Raw genomic sequence first — 18,260 nt, 5'->3', positions numbered from 1 at the left:
TTATTTGGGAGTAATAATCCTTCTCTTACTATAATTCATGCATGAAAGAGTTTAAATTAATACCTGTGGAAAATTGTCCAAAACGTTGATGTAATTCAATACTGGTGCAATACAAATAAAAAGGTGATATAATTTTAGATAAAATCTTGAACAAATACATAAAAAAATAAATCAGTTTGCACCAAATACTTTTTAAAAACAGTTCATGATAACAAAAATTAAACCTCAATTAGACTGAATTTTGCATCAACATGTAATTATGGGTTTTGCTTACACATAAACACTTGGATAATCTTTTTTCCAAACTACCCTTTTTCAGCTCATGGCACAAGTTGAGACATTTTAATTAAACCCTAACGTCTCTTACATGTAAACACCTGCTAAAACTGTGCCCTCTCCCCAGAAATGTACACTGGGGTTGTAGGAGATGGTGTTTGGGAATGAAGGGTGGAGTAACATCACCAGATGGCCACCCTGTCCTCCCCACCTTTCCTATGTGCACAGATGCTGTAGCCACATTTCTATGCTGCCACGCTATTCCCACTGAGATTTATTACTCTGAAATCAGTGCCTGTATTTGCCACATGACAGATCGTTCACATTCTTCTACTGAGGCCAATAGTCACACCTTGCAGATTGGCAATGACTGTAAACGCCTACTTGAGCTTGCAGCTCTGGGCCGTCGCTGTAATACCCCATTCTCAGACCCCCTACAGTGGGCACAGAGCCAGGCAGACAGATCAGCCTTCCTGCCCCAGCATGGGATGAAGGGAGCGGGGTGAGGGATGACTCAGCTGGCTGCCCCCGATGGTGAACCCCAGGGGGCATCTAAGGGCTTAGGGAGTCTCAGGGTAGAGGGGGACACATACAAGACTGCACAAATAAAGTTTGCTCCTGAGTCTTGAATACATCAACAGCTGTAGGTGAACTATAGATGAGTCTTAGCTGAAGTAAATATTTTGCAGAATGAACAGAATTTAAAAGGTGTGAGTCGAGACCTCCCAGGTACCCACTATCCACAGAAACTACAGGGAACAGAAGATAACTCTGATGCGGATGAAACAGTTCCCCCAGAAATGTCCAAATAAACATCTGTGAACCAAACAGTCCTTAACAACAGAGTCTCTGCCACTGTCACCAGGAAAAAGCCTGATACTTTCTGGGGTCTTTGCTATTCCATGGTGCAGAACCCTCCAGTCTGAAGTATAAGGAACATTTTTAATATTAAGGTGTTACGACAGTTCTGCTTAAAATATTAAGATGCTCTTAATCTCATGCAGCAGCACTATATTAAAACGACAAAACTGTCACCAATGCAGGCCTCTGACAGCTTACAAGAGGGAGTTAACCCAAATTAAACAGCTCTGACAGCTGGGAGGGGATCCTCAATATAACAAGGACTATGGCAGCACCAAATATGACTTAAAAGACTGGATGCAAGAAGAAACAGACTGTCTTTTTGAACCATCAAAAAGTGTGTGGACATAGTAGACTGATATTACATAGTTTTGAGGAGTTGAATCAATGAGTAAGGTTTCACAGATGCTTCTCAATCTCTTCACAAGATAAACTACAGCCAATTGATAAAGAAGTCAAAGTCACCTAATAAATCTGTAATTACCATCAGCACACATTTCTAGTTCCATGGTATTGGCAATGTCTTGGTTTTAATCAGTGAAGAAAAGACTTATGCGGATCAAAAGAAAGACAAGAAATTATCTCACACCAAGATAAAAAATAGGTGTGTTGTGTCTTGAATTAATAATTTATCAAACCTTATGAAATACATTTCATACAAGATAAAATATAAGACTTTCCATTACTGAGCAGACAAATAGGCTGCCAAGAATCAAACTAAGTGTCCAGACAAAGCTCTCAGCCTGGAGCTGCCGCCTCTCCTCTTCAGGATGTACACTCACCCCTAATGCAACAAAGGCAGTGCATATACTGACCTGCATTCAACAATAAATCACAGTAACATGACTGCTGAATCCGGTCCTCCTTTCTCCTGAGTCACTGGATTGGATCATATTAAGTTGACTATGGCCATGAATGAGATGTCCAGCAAAACACCATGATTGCTGGCATTTCAACTTTACTGTGCTGCCCTGTTTGGTCCATCTTCCATCTTATGGACCTAAGACAGAAGTCCCTAGAGATGTTATGTCAGCATGAAGCTGTGTGGGTCTGTCTCACACAATCCTCAAAAGCTGGACAGGAAAACATGCAGAGTCAGGAATGCTAAAGCAGCTGACCACTAGATTTCTACATGCTTGTTCAAACCCCTTAAACCTCCTTGTTCTTCAAACAAATATATAGGCTTTAGGAGACATTGGAAAGACTAAGTTATAGGAGTGCAATGACTGTCCAAACACATGGTTTGGTTCATATCTTTGCGGATAGGGAGAATGATGCAATTTGGAAGAAGAACAACATAAAAAACATTAAGTTCATAAATTGACTTCACAAAAATGATAGTAATGGGGAAAAAAAGTTGAGTAATAGCATACACAGTGACTGTTGTCTTTGGACAGCTGCATGAGTCCAACCTTCATCTGATATGTAAAATTGGAAAAAAATAAAATACGTGTGGTGAATGTTAAAACTGTGGAAATTTGTAGCCATGAATTCAGCCCCAGTTTAAAAAAAAACAATTATTCATCTGTAAACTGATTAACAAAATGTATGTGATGCACATGATGCAGGATCTGAGATCAGTGAAACGTGTCCGTACTGTGTTCAGAACAACAAAAGCAATAAAGTTACAGTAAATCAAGTGGTTTTCTGACAGAAAACTAAAAAAAAAAAAATGTCAGTTATGTGAACAGCTGGTGCTTATCAGTGAACACAAAGAACTCAATACGGCGGTTTAGTTACAGTGTGACTCAGCACTGGCTGGAGTCAAATCTCTCTACATTTTAACCATCTAAGAAGACTGAACTGAAAGAGAATAAACTGAACAGTGTGACAGTCCTTCTGTACCAAGTGTGGGAGAAAATCTGCTGAGGTTACACCGAACCCTGACATTGTTACAGAAAGTTAAAACAGTGAATTACACAAATATAAAGTGAAGATCTGACATGAATCAATTACTGCTGATTTATTTTCCAAATTTTCCTTTCATTTTTTCTGAAGTCTTGGCCATTACAAGGACATCACTGGCTCCACATGGAGGCAAACAACATCTGCTCTCAGGAAACACAAACAGGCTGAGGGATCTCTTGGCAGGAGGCCATCAGTTAGCAATGACCACATGGCAGAGCTTACAGTGTCGCACCTTACTTTGTCCCAAACAGACACTCATCCTCCATGTCGACATCAGAGTGAACATTTGATACTATTGACCAGAGCTGTGACTCTACACCAATCTCATGATTTAATTACAATTCACCTAAAATTCACAAATGCATGACAGTTCTCCTCTATGCATCTCAGTCAATTCATCCTTAATTTTCTATATGCACACATGGCCACTCATCAGTCAATACATGTAGACAGGAAAATACTTATTTAGAAACTGTATTGCAATATATCTTTGAATCAAGAAATTTCCACACCTCAACTGTTGACATCAATATATTAATTAAAAAAAAAAAAGAGACAATTGTAGGTTAGTGTTAAAAAAAAAAAAAAAAAAAAAAAAAGCCCAATGGGCCAGACAGCAAGAATCATAATACATCACTTATCAGCAAAGAATATCCTGAACTTGTTTTCTTGAAATAACGCTGATTATTTTATTCATGGTTATTATAGTTAACTACCTATTTTATAGATTACTACTTATTTTTCTGGCACGGAATCCAAGGCACCATGTCAAACTCCAAAACAATCATGGTTCATGTGCATAGACAAAAGAATGGTGATGAAAACCCACTGGGACCCATTGCACAAGCCACAGTGGTATGCATAAATTAAGGTATGACATCATTATATCCCAATCTTTTGCATACATTTATAGACATTAGAACACATTTGCATAGAATAAAAACCTGTCACCTCTTGTCACCAGTCAACAACTTCAAATAAAAAGTTATAATAGTATGGATAAGGTGAATTAAAAAAAGTAGAGCAATAGATTGCTTTGACTTGTACTTCATTGTAGATAGTAAATATATATCCGAAAGGGACAGAGTTTATTTTGATGTGAAATGCTGTTGCAAAATGGACAGACTCTATCCTTGTATGTATGTATAGCATTCTTGTGTTTTGTGCTTAGTCAGAATTTAGTCTGATATGTGTAGGATTTTTGAGTTACTTATGAGATCTGACATAGGAAATTAGGATAAGTATGGGGTAAGGGGGCAGAACATCATAAGTTAAACTTCATCCCTCTCCTTTTCGAACGTTTTCCTTTCTTTTATACAATCTTTTTGGGGGTTTGGTTTTAATGTTATATTCGAAATAAATAAACAAACAAAAACAAAAACATCTATTCCTTACATTCAGGCTGCAAGGCATTCAAGAAAAAGTTGGCATAGTCAAACCATTTTGCCACTTTTCAATGCGGCCATTTCTTTTCACAACCCTTGACTACAGGCACCAAGTGAAATTTTGTCCCATTCCTCCTTCCAACAGATCTGAAGGTATGTAACAGTATGACGAATTTGTCAGCACATTCTGTGTGTCCAGGTACTTTAACCATCCTCCACTACGGACAAGACGGGACCGCATCAGGCCAGTCCAGCACCTGCACCCTCTTCTTCCTCAGCCAAGTCTTTGTAATGTGCAAAAACTGTGGTTGTGCATTGTTTTGTTGAAATGTGTAGGAACGTCGCTGAAATTAGTAAGTGTTGCTGGAAAATCTCAACATACTTTTCAGCATTTATGGTAGGGATGCACTGATTCCACTTTTTTCCAGACCGAGTACAAGTACTTACATTTGATTACTTGCCAATACAATGTACTGACACGAGTACTTTATAATTCCATAACAATTCTTAGTTACTTTTTAAAATGTGCTTCATTATCATTGTCATTAGTCTGACTGTAACAAAGTGCTGCTACTGACATTTAATGTGTTGGAATGAGCGTTTTTCACTCAATCCACCAGAGGGCGCCGCTCTTAATTAACCATTCAGGACAAATACCACGAAGAAGGGTAAAGTTTTTTGAGAAGAAGAAGAAGAAGAAGAAGAAGAAGAAGAAGAAGAAGAAGAAGAAGAAGAAGAAGAAGAAGAAAGTCAATAATAACAAACATGGCGACGACAGAGAAGGTAATACTAATGTGGATACTAATATTGATATTGATGAGGGTAGTTGTCATAAATATGTCAGTAGTTTTTCATTTACACAATTGCTCTTTGAAAAGACCTGCTACCTCCACGGTTCCCAGTGGTACTGCTTCTCTGTCTGGGTACGTACAGAGCCTTATATATAAGATAATATGATCTTTATATGGCTCTGGATACACCTCCGCTAGCTCCTGGAAAATGGACAAAATTAGGTGCATAATGTACGCAGAGGACGGACAATAAGCTCCATCCATATCCATCTGTGTCTTGAATGTAAATTACAGTCAGCGTTACTTTTGCCACCGTCGTTTATTTTCAAAAATCTCCACACTGCTGACATTACTCCTCTGCCACGTACTTGCTGACTGTGAATACCATGCTGGTGTAAAGTGGTATTGGTGTGGTTGTATCGGAGCACTTTTAAGCATACGAATAGAAGTACACGCGCTTGGTATCGGAGCATCCCTAATTTATGGCCATCACAGAAGTGACAATGACCTTTGATAAAGGACACTGACACAACCCCAGACTATAACAGACATGTGAGGAATGGATATGTATTTATAAATGAAATGATGTCGAGTAGACAACATACAATGACGCACAAGTCAATATATGTGTGTAATACATATGTATGTTTGAATATCACTGTCTTCTTGTGTAATTTGCATTTTCCATACTACTCCATACAAGGGAAAAAAAGACTATTATGGCATTTTATGGATCAAAGAGTGATGGTTAATAGAATCGAACATAACAGTCACACATCACTACACTTATGATGAAGATAAAGCAAGTTATTTATGGAAAATGCCTAATTTAATGCCTTACTGTGAAATAGCAGCTGGAATATACAACTACAGACTGAAGAACTGAATACCTGCCAGTAGATTCTTTCCTCTAATTATTCCACAGAGTAACATAATGCCATAATGCGACTGGGTTGACTTGCCATCTACTTGATGATGACAGTGATGTAATGATGCCTCATCAACACAAAGAATACATAGTGGCATCATTAACCTTTCAAACGTCATGACTTCATCTCTGAAGCGTTTCATCCTCTACCTCAGCGCACACATGGAAAACCACAAGAGTACTTTCAACAGTGGGGGAAGTCCTTTAAAATACAAGCTGACACCATACAAATAACACCTTTACTTTGTAGGAAATATTTTCAGAGCATATAAATATAGAAAAAAATTCATACAGACAAACCCAGGTGATAACACTTTTATAACATTATCAGATACCAAACTCCTGATGCCTGGACAGAGGATCCACTGTGTTCATTTGGCTCATTTATAAACAATATGCCTGAAAACCCATCTACCCCTGTACACCCTGTTCCATGTTAAAATCTAGTTTAGCAGGCAATTTTGTGGTTTTGTGACTGGGCCTCTAAGTGTGAACCCCTCAGCCTCTGCTCTGTTCTCAGGTGGCCCACCAGCTCACTATCTGGGCTATTCCAGGAATGCATGTCACTAAGTGGGTCATAATCACAGGGGAAATCGGCAGCTTATCTAGGACATGAAGGCTTATTCATTGAGGAAATTTGTTTCTTAATCTGTTGACTTCAAAGACTAAAGTATGAAATGCCATGTACATAAAATCAGTAGACAAAAGACAGTGTTTAGTAATGTAACATAATCACCGCATTACAGGGCTGATGGCTTTCCGAGGCATTACAGTGAGCTTCTTTGATGTAAACTAAAACAAAAACAACAAACACTTCTTGTATTTGTTGCAATAGGTCAATTTTCTGAGGACACTTTTTTTTTCCCCTTTAAATTAATTTCTCATGATCTGGGTACAGTTATGCTGCCAATAACCAAACAAGGACGGCAAAGTTCACTGACACAAATAAGTTACATATTTGTCCTCAAAACTATGATTAAAAGCTGTTCCACATCAGGGGTATTTTCACCACAGAGCATAAATATGTACGCAAAATGTCCTCTTTTTTTGCCAAATGAAGAGGAGGACAAGATCATTACTGGAGGATTCTGAATGAATTTGTTTTCTTATTTTGCACAAGTGTGGCAACTGTAGCAAATTGTCAAAATGAATAGTTTTCGATGCATAGATGTTTATTAAAAGTGAAATAAATTAAACAAAGGAGCGTCATTTGCATTAGTTGTGAATGGTGAACACTTACATAGATGAGGCCAGAGTAGTAGCGGTCTTTGAGGTTGTGAAGTACTGAGGCTTCATTCAAGCAGGTGAGTTCGGCCATGTCCTCCACCTTGCTGAACTTGGGTGGATTCATCTTCTGGATGTCATCTTTGTTAACCACTGCTTTCTTCCCATTCTCTGCCAGCTCCACCACCACCTCATCTCCACGCTCCTGGTGGATACTGGCAGCCTCAAAGCCATGACGTTCTGATGGGATCCATACCAGCCTCTTGGCGGTCCAGTCGGCCTGTGCAGCTGGGTTGTAGACCACAGCGCGGTCCACAAAGAGGTACCGCTCCGGGTCCTCCTGCCCACTCCTCTGTGACATTACTGCTGGGAACCAGAGTAAGAACACACTAGGTCACCTGTAGTGAAAAGAGGAAAAATGTTGAGAAGATGAAAAAGAAATACTACAGAAGCTAAATTATTGCAGCCAATGGGTTTTAAAATGGTGACTTTATAATGTACAGGGATCAAAACTGTTGTAAAAACCACATTAAATCTGCTTAATACTCATGTGAAAAGGTTAAGGTTGAAATATGAAACACTGAACAAAACTTTTATACAAGATTTTGTCAGATGCCATTTCATCTAAACTACAAGATTAATGTGTAAGTGCTTGTCTAATTGAGTGCTCAGCTCATCGTTGTCCACTATCGAGTGCTGAGCCTATACTTAGCTTTTTACATTAGAGCAACCAATTCTACAATTTACATCTTGATGGAAGAAATGTATGTCTGAATATGATCGTGTGGAGTCTTTGTCATTTGTACTGTGTTTTGGTAGGAATTGTTTCTCATTTTTCCTTTCCTTTACAGGTTGATGAAGCATTTCTGAGGGCATCTTTAGCCCACACGGACCGGTGCATGAGTGTACACCTCCATCCATGTGCAAAACCAACCCACGTTTTGGAACTTCACAATTTGTGCCTGTTGAAAAGGAAGGGAAATCCTGACTGTATTGTGTAATCAAAATGTGGCAGATACATCCATTTGTTACCACAGACAGCTTATGTGTGGTGCATTTTTATAAGAGTACACTTTGTAGCTGGAGGATTTTATGCTCTCCTGTTTAAAACCAACATGTTTAGATGCATATTTTCACTGGTTGTTTAATGTTTACATATGTGTTTATTGTTTTCTTGAGTGGAAATTATTATTTTTGAGAATTTCTTGCGTGACACGTCCAAGAGCTAAATCTTGGACATATGGGCAAAAAAATGTAAGATTTATGTAGGATTTCTCATTTTAATAATTTGCTTTCTGGTTACATGAACTGAAGACAAATGATTCAATAATACTCTTACATTACTAAAACTATATGCCATATATGCCTGGAGAAACTCATTCACAATTAATATATTACAAGAAACTAACAGGATGCATTTTGTATTTTTGTTGAGCAAGTAATGTCTACTGGGGGATAATCTCAATTTCAGGCATTTTTCATTATTTCCAAACTTGATTAAATTAATTTGATATATTTCCCAGGCCTAACAAGAACTATTAACAGTTGGAGAATGGAAAAGACATGATGATATGACAGTATACATCTTCTGAAATCTTTAATAGACCACCTGTGGTTTTCTGAAGAAATTCAATATGACAGTCCTTAAACATGACCTTTTGACATTCTGTTCTTGGAATACTAATTCCTCTTTCATCAACTGTTCATTCATTAATTGCTGATTTAATTAAATTCATCAGTTCCTTAATTAAATTTAAGCCACACTTAGGACAAATGTGGACTTTTCACTGCTTTATCATAGTGGTACAATAATTTTTGTCCCTCAGCCGTATATACTATTTCTGTTCTGGATGAAAAAAGACAAGAAGAAAACCTTAATCTTTTGGGATTTATGGGGATGCATGGGACTATAAAGATAGAAATCTGAGAAAATCAGTTAAGTTAAAGTAGAGGAAATAAATAAAAGTGAAAATCCAAATTAATTCATTCAAAATAAATCAGTTAGACCACAGGTGTCAAACATGCGGCCCGGGGGCCAAAACCGGCCTGCCAAAAGTTCCAATCTGGCCCGCGAGATGAATTTACTAAGTGCAAAATGCAAAAATTACCCTGAAGATATTAATAGTCAAGGGCATCAAACCCAAAAATAACAGCATAATACCCTAGAAATAATCATTCCAAATTTTCTTCTTGGTTTAATGTAAAAAAATATATATATTATGACATCATGCTAAAAAATTTGGAGTTGTCATTATTTATAGGCTATTCTGCTATTATTTTACTGGTCCGGCCCACTGGAGATCAAATTGGACTGAATATGGCCCCTGAAAGAAAATGAGTTTGACACCCCTGAGTTAGACCATTGACCTTAGCTATGCTCTGCTGGTTAATGTTAATATATCTTTCACGGCAATATTTCTCCAAAGTGGGATTAAAAACTGACAGAGCAGAGTAACTCCTAAACTTGGCAGTTGATGACGTCACGGTCTGACTGATGGGAATGACTGGACTGACTGACAGCCTTCAATGAAAGCACCACTCCAACCTGCTTCTTATTAATCTAAGACGACCTCAGCTGATGACTGCTAAGAGATATTTAACCTGCAATCGTCCCATGCTTAAATCAGGCGCTGGTTAGACACGAATCTGGGTCAGGTCACGGGACGAGGGGATCAGTGTGGCTGTTGGCTGCCGTGTCACTGCATCCCCTCACTCAAGAGCCGGAAAACAGTGACTTTCATCCCCTCCTCACCACGGGAAAACAATAGCGCATCACCTTTCTAGTATAGTATAATAAAAGAGAAAACCATGGTGTTGCAATTGACTGTGTACAGACCCTCGTCACCGGCAGATACCCTGGCCCACTTCTAACAGCTGCATCGGCTAGGTTAGCTTGCTAACGTTAGCTTAAAGTTGGCGTGCTATGCTTTATATCCCACCCGCTAGAAAAGATGCATGCAAGGACGGCAGCACGGATTAGGTAACTTCACCCAAACAGAGACCCATATTGACCTTATATTGTCTTTAAGGAAAGGAGACGCTAACAGTACTCCCAAATTAGCCAATTTTCTATGCAAATATGAGTTTTAGAGATGAATTGAGCAGCCTCCTCAGGCAAAATCCCATCATGGGTGTGGGAGGCTCAAAAGACGTCTGGGTGGGGATAAAAGCAGGCGGACAATGACCACACCGCCCTGCAGTGGATCACGAGGATTAAACTTCTTAAATCAGATATATGTGAAACATATATTCATTCACAGCAGATACAGAACTCCTGAAACGGCACACAAGCTCGTCGGCGCCGGCTAACACTAGCAAAAGCTGGTGGTCCTCCATCATTGAAAAGTCATGGCACAATAATCCGCTAGCTAACTGTTACTGTTGCTGTTGCTAACCACTGCATCCTCTACAAAATACCCCCGCGAGGCCGTTTTCTTGTGGACTTACCACACGCAGCGGGTAAAGAAATTCTATCCAGGAATGTATTTGTATCCAGTAGACAAATGTAGCAGTCCTCCAATGTGTGTTAAAATAGTCCCTTCTTTCGCCCGCTCTCTCATCAGTGGTACTCCCCCACCATCCAGCACCCTCTCAACCGAACTCTCTCGCCGGCCAGGGATGGTGGGATGCGCTCCACCGCCGCACTCTAGTAGGGTAACGCCCACAATATAAGTCTGGAATATGATTGGCTATAAAAGTCTGCGGCCTAATGATGATTGGTTAAAAATAATTTCCATCCCAAACTTTGATAGTTGACAAATGCCGCCCAAAGCCATCAACACCTGCCGATGATGCACGATTGTAGTCACTTCAGTCCGTCACCGCTATTATAGTCTGTTTTATCAGGGAAAGATATTTAGACTGCCACTTTAACCCTTTCATGCGCGAATTATGAGAACCTTAATCAAGATTTTTTTTCCCTGAGTGTTTTCATTTCTCTTTAAACATGAAAAAAACAATGTGATTGAAAAATTCTTATAAAAAAATACAAAATAAATAAACAGATAAAATAAATAAAAAGTAAAAACTATATATATAATAATAATCATCATCATTATCATCATCATCATCAGCTGGACACCATGCGTTTAATTTTTGAAGCAACGAAACATGTATTTACTGATAAACTGTGTGAAAACTATGGGGGGGCTTGTGATTCTGGGGGTTTATGCTCAGGGGAGATCTACACAAGGTTACCAATTCATGTCAGAAAAGATACGTAGTGTCTTAAAACTTTAATAAGATATGTGTAAAAAAAAAAAAAAAAATTTAAATAAAAAATCCATGAATACACAAGAGAACAGCTGTAGAATAGCTGTCCACTGTAGTGACCAGTATGCACGAAAGGGTTAATTAAGAAAAATATTAGATAGAACCAGGACAGTTTTACACACACACACACACACACACACACACACACACACACACACCATTATATCCAGCTTTCATGTCTGATTTGTGATTTATTATTTTAATATAGTCATGGTCTAATTATCAAGTAGCCACAATCAGGGGTGTCAGACTCATTTTATTTCAGGCACCACATACAGCCCAATTTGATCTCAAAAAGGACCAGTGAAATAATAACATAAAAAGTTATAAATAATGACAACTCCAAATTTTTCTTTGTTTTAGAGCAGAAAAGAACAATTCCATTATCATAATGTTTACATCTATAAACTATCCCTTGAGAAAGAAAACTGGAATAACATGAACAAACATGAACAACCTGAAATTTCTCAAGAAAAATAAATGAATTTTAACAATATGCCTCATCTTATCATTTGCATTTTAATTTATAGATGGCAGTGGATTTACGAAGGTACAGCATATTTAGTAATAGTCGTCTGGAACTGAAAAGTATCATATTTAAGTTTATGATCAATATAATTTGGCAAGACTCAGTGATCCTTATGACTGTCAGTGTCCTCTTTGTAATTTTTGGACTTTGCAAATTCATCCTTTGGGCTGGATTGAACTTTTTGGAGGGCCGGTTTTGGTCTGCAGGCCATATGTTTGACAGCCCTGGCGTAGGCTATAATTATCTCATGTTATGTATTGTTGTTATGTTATTTTATCTTATCTCTTTTATAACAGCTAATTTTTGGTTGTCAGAATAAAATGTTCTTTTGATCACTTCCATTTATATAATTTCATCTCCAATCTACTGTTCAGTCATTTACCTTTAGGGATGAAAGGAAGGTGCAATGACTTATCATCCTTCATGCATTTATTAACTACTGATAAAATTATTGGTAGACATTAATCCAACCATTACTTACACATGTTAATACTTTATATTTGGTCATATAGCCCATTTTATATGACCTAAAAACTAACATTTTGTGATCATAAATGTAATTTAAACTCACCTTATTGAGAAGCTGTACTTTTCAGCACCTAGGGAATATTTATATGTTTAAACAGCGCCACCTGTTGCTCTAAACTAAGCATTGCTATTGTCCATCTTGCAAGACTGTAAGTGTGTCTTTAACGAGAGATGTAATTTTCTGACACACACTCAACACACACTCAATATATTATAACTTTCTGCTTGTTCTTGCAACTCAGACAGATCAGTTTGTGTCTTTATGCTAATTTATGATCTTAATTTTTTCCTTCAAGTCAACTAATGACTCTTTGCTGTGATTGTATGGCTGTAAGTATTAGTCCTATTGATCACAGAGGAGTAGATAAGAACATGAAAAGACAATATTCCAAATCTTCTCTTTCACTGAATGATTAATAAACACTATGACAGATCAGCTTTGTTCTGGTCCAAAAATCAATTTCATGTTATACCTGACATACATATAGAGTTTTAATTTATAAACAAATGGTGCCAGGCACAACAAACCCCACTCCTCCATTATTCCCCCATTATAAGTGAATGGGAAGATAAAAAAAAAGAAAAAATCATAAAAAATTTGAACTTTGACCTACCTTTCCCAAAATGTAATGACATCTATTCTGGGTCACTGGTAATGTGTAAACCCAATTTGGTATGAATTCAACTAATAGTTTTGCTGCTAAAGTGTTAACAATCAAACAAACAAACAAATTGAAACAAAAAAAAAACAAAAAAAACTCCTTGCCACCCTTTCGGGGAGCAGGGTAACAAGTTTTAACTGAGATATATTTATATGTATTTTTTTAAATTCCCCCAAATCTATATTTGCTTAAAATAAAGAATGAAACACCTCACAATGGAATGGAAAATGGGGCGGTTTTTGGATTAAGTTACCATTAGCAAATGACGTGTTTTGGCTGTTGATCATCCATTTTACTCATTCGTTTATGTCCTTTCAGCATTTAAAAGTTTAAAATAACATCCCTAAGATTTTTGTTTTCTCTTTGGTGGCCTCTGATGTATTCACCAGTCACACTAAGTATTTCTTTTTTTTTTTTATTATTATTTCCCTTTGTTGTTTTTCCACTTCTGTATGTGTTTTGGCTTGCTAATTCTCCTGCGTACATTGTGAGATTTAAACCATTCAAAGACCAAAACATGCAGCTCATTTGGAACATTTGCACTATGACTTTTAACATTTTTACCTTTTGTACTTTTTAAAATATTAAGCTTTTTCCAATTTTTTTCCTATTAAAATGAACAGGAAACTCCTTAAAACTCCTTCAAACCCACTCCACTTGAGCTTCAACTATTTACACATACGTTCAGCTAATAACTTCATTCTAATTTTAAACAAGTTACAAGACTTTCCACTATTACATTGTGATCTAGCTTTTTTTTTTTTTTTTTTTTTTTTTTTTTTAATCTTGTACGGTTTTTAAAATATCACCATTTAAGGTTTATGCTCTTGTTCAGGTTTTTGGAAGTTTCTAATGAATCTCTATGGGACAAGGTCAGAGTGGGTGACATCATCAGTAATCTGTTAATGATGACCTGTGGACCCTCAGCTCTGATGTCTTTTAACATTTGGCTGCAGAAGACCTTAGGACACCTGTGTTACAATTTGACAGGTAACCCCCAACCACCTCATTCAGACTCCTCAACTGTCACCGACCAGGACCTCTCCTGTAAACTGAACACTGTGTGGCAAGAGATCTATAGTATTCCATTGGTATTTTCCACATTTTATATGTCTGTGTCAACTGAAATGAAACTTTAGCATGCTGCGCTGTATAACCTGTACAATTACAATGAACTAATTCTACTTTGTCAGCTGTTATTGTCTTTGAAGTCCTTTAAAGTCTAAGTGTGTTAAACACTGGGAAACACTGTCTGTCTCTGTGTGTGTTCAGGCCTTATGTTGACAGGTCACTGTGGTGGTGATCGATAAGATAAGAAAGAAAGAAAGAAAGAAAGATAGATAGCTAGTTAGCTAGATAGACAGACAGACAGACAGACAGACAGACAGACAGACAGATAGATAGACAGACAGACAGACAGACAGACAGACAGATAGACAGACAGACAGATAGATAGATAGATAGATAGATAGACAGACAGACAGACAGACAGACAGACAGACAGATAGATATAGATAGATAGATAGATAGATAGATAGATAGATAGATAGATAGATAGATAGATAGATAGATAGATAGATAGATAGATAGATAGATAGATAGATAGATAGATAGATAGATAGATAGATAGAAAACACTGAATTCAGGTTGATATCTGATAGATAACATGGGTTTATTTGTCACATGCACAGTTCTACATAGTACAATACTATAGCACACAAGATAAAAAAAAAAAGTATACATATAAATATAAATGTACACTACCAGTCAAAAGTTTGGACACACCTTATGAATTTAAATTCATGTCATTTAAATTTTTCACACATTTAAATGACATGACATGAACTGCAGATGGTCAACAAGTGCTCAGCATCACTGATATCTCCTTCAAGATTGTTGGGAAATATTTCAGGTGACCACCTCATGAAGCTCATCCAGAGAATGCCAAGAATGTGCAAAGGAATAATCAAAGCAAAGGGTGGCTATTCTGAAGAATCTTAAATATAAAACATGCTTTGAGTTATGTCACACTTTTTTTAACTACATAATTCCATATAGTTTTGATGCCTTCATTGAGAATGTACAATGTAAATATGAAAATAAAGAAAAACCAGGGGAGTCCAAACTTTTGACTGGTAGTGTATATATAAAAAGCACATATCCATAAATAGCATCAGATGCCCAGCTCATAAAACCGTAAAGGACTTACATGTAATGCTTTCAGTGGTCAGAATCTCGATCACCATAGTTTTAATACATCTGATTATAACAGAATAACTTAACAGACATCTACATGAATGAAAATCTTTGAGATTACTTTGAATATAGAATTACATGTTCATGTTACTTTACATGTTCTTTAACTTTGAATTTACATAGACTATCACACTGACTGCAACACTACATCTCAGTAATTGGGGCTAAGTTGCTTTGTACATAGCAGAGTTGTATGATGAAATGTGCATGGACTATGTGAAAAAGTCTGTCAGGCATCATCTCCTTCCTTTTTGTAAAGGTCAGACAAATGTTAAAGAAAAACACTGTTTCATTTCCCCCTCTGACTGGGCATTAACATAGATTTAAAACAGTGTAGATTTTTTTTTTCTTCACTGAGTTATATCTCTCAACAATAGCTCAGCAACTTTGGGAAGAAAGGCTGTTGTTGGCAGCAGTGAGAGTCTGTTTGTCATCAAGGAGCTTGAATTGTGTTGTATCATAACATGGTTCCAGGGGAGGTTCCTCAGTTAATCCAGCATGTGACTATGCAATGTTTACTATGTGGGATGGCTGCTAGGAGCTCCTCCACACTTCTCTGCTGACAATATCAATCAGAATGTAAGGAAAGGAAAGTCTACCGGCAGATATGACTTAACCAGCATTTTCTAACAGAAACTTTTATGTATGATTTATAAATATTAAATTTTTTGAATGTGGTTTTATGGCCATATTTATCAGAAAGTTTCTGAGACTTCTGATGCCTGACATCTTTGCCCTCACATGTTTTCTGGAAACTCTGGTCTTTTTTCGGGAGAACTAAGTATCCTTTTGCTCCCCTTGTTTAAACATTTAATTTTACTGAGAAATTCACGTCTAAAACAGTATTGACATGTTGTTCATAAGCAGAAAACTTTGTATGCCTTTGCTTACAGATCAAAATTGTTTATAGTTGCCACAATTAAATAGTATCGCCTACTCCTCCCTTTTAGCACAGAGACTCATTCTTTTAAATTGGAAGAATAACAAACCCCCCTCCTTTGGCAGATGCATATGTGATGTCATGTTTTTTCTAAAAATAGAAAAGATTAGATACACATTGAAGGGATCAATGGGGGAGTTTAAGGTGGTATGGAAACCTTTCATTTCTTATGTAGAACAGCTGACAATGCACCTTGACTCCGGTTAATGTGTTTTCTGTACAAAAAGGTTGTGATTTCACAGTGGAACCCTTTTTTTTTCTTTCTTGTATGGTGGCTTATTCCTCTGTTATATGTCTCAGTGTTTGTCTTATTTGTTGCATGTTTGGAAAACTAAAAATGAATAAAAAATACACTGATATAAAATTGTTTATAGTTATAGTAAAAAAAAAAAAAATGTAGGAAGGTGGTGATATTGCACTTAAATGTTAAATTGCAGCAGACAGACAGTAGAGGGCAGCAGCAGCAAAGGTAAAACTTCTCAGACCTTCAGCATGACATAGTTCCAGTTAAACTAGACAGATCTATCCTGTTCAGTTTTACTCACATGCACACAGAGAGTGTGACAAATTGTGTATGTTGTATTTCGTGCTGTCTCAGCACACGGATGTTTCAGTCAGAGGCTGAGCTGTCTGTCATGAGTAATTTTCAGTTTACAGAAAAACAAATAAGGAGATTTCTGCCTATTTGTCCACACATACCCTTCCTCTGTGAGCTCTCCTACAGTCCTAGCTGTTAAATGAACCAGCTGCTGATTGCCACGCAGATTCATCACAATAGACCCCACTGAGCATGGGCAGAGCATGAGTGACAGATGCAAGATGTCTGAGAGAGTTTTTTTTTTTTTTCTTGTCTTAACGGGTGACAGGGTGACACTCTTTGGTGTGGTGCAGAAATCTGCCATTTTGCAAAAATGCTGACAGCTCTAACTTTCAATTGTTGGCATCTTCAGTCACTTCCATGGCATAATAGACCTGTCATCAGCATCGTCCTCCACCATCCCTCTGTTACTTTTGTCTAGACAGCAGTTTATCAAACATCTCCATTATTTTTTCTTTGGCAAGTGAAGATAAGAAATGTCAAATGTGTCATTTTCACTACCACCGTGGAGAATAGATTTAGATAAACAGTTGACCTCCTTGGGCTCAGTCTTCATTTTTGTGGGAAATTATAGACTGATGGGCTATGTGGGTATGGGCTCACCGCTGAAATCTCCATCTTAATGCATAAATCGGCCCATTATTTGGAATTATTTTTCTTCTTCAGCAGGGGGAAATAATGTCACCCATTGGGATTGCAGATAATCTTTCATCGTATATTTTACAGAAAAAGATTTAAATTATTATCATTGTTATTGGCTTCTGTTCTTCCAGTTTTAATATTTAGGACTTGATAACAGACTCAGGGATTCAAAATGGTTAGATTAGATCTTTTGAAGCCACAATTTGTGTTGGAATAAATATGGTATTGCATGAGAATGGTTAGAGATTTGTCATTATCATCTAGTCCTCCTTTATGCTATTTCCTTTTCTGCTCTAGCTTCCTGTTTACCTGTTGACGCATATATCATTGAACAGTTAAAGTTGTGTTGGTTATTTTTTGCCTCTCCTTGTCAATTCCACAGCGTTTTCTCTTCAAGTAATTCCTTTTAAAACAGTAATTAGTGTATGTAACTTATATTTAATACTCGTCAGACATCACT

At 37.2% G+C, this 18,260-nt stretch overlaps 1 protein-coding gene across 11 annotated transcripts in view; it reads right to left on the bottom strand.

Annotated features, from left to right (window-relative positions):
* Nucleotides 1-10,974, bottom strand: part of myh10 (myosin, heavy chain 10, non-muscle) — a 64,689-nt gene extending 53,715 nt beyond the window's left edge. For 8 of the 11 annotated variants that reach the window (XM_030136667.1, XM_030136686.1, XM_030136677.1 and 5 more), the window contains exon 1: nt 7,390-7,734. In XM_030136667.1, the coding sequence (XP_029992527.1) occupies nt 7,390-7,734 (345 nt within the window). Of the gene's footprint in view, nt 1-7,389; nt 7,772-10,820 lie in introns of those variants that run through there. The other 3 variants (XM_030136662.1, XM_030136675.1, XM_030136736.1) reach the window with 3 other exon arrangements.
* Between the last annotated feature and the right edge of the window lie 7,286 nt (nt 10,975-18,260).

This window comes from Sphaeramia orbicularis, chromosome 1 (assembly GCF_902148855.1).
Source record: "Sphaeramia orbicularis chromosome 1, fSphaOr1.1, whole genome shotgun sequence".
NCBI classification, from domain to species: Eukaryota; Metazoa; Chordata; class Actinopteri; order Kurtiformes; family Apogonidae; genus Sphaeramia; species Sphaeramia orbicularis.
The sequence above is the reverse complement of the archived record's forward strand: the minus strand, read 5'-3'. Positions and strand labels throughout refer to the sequence as shown.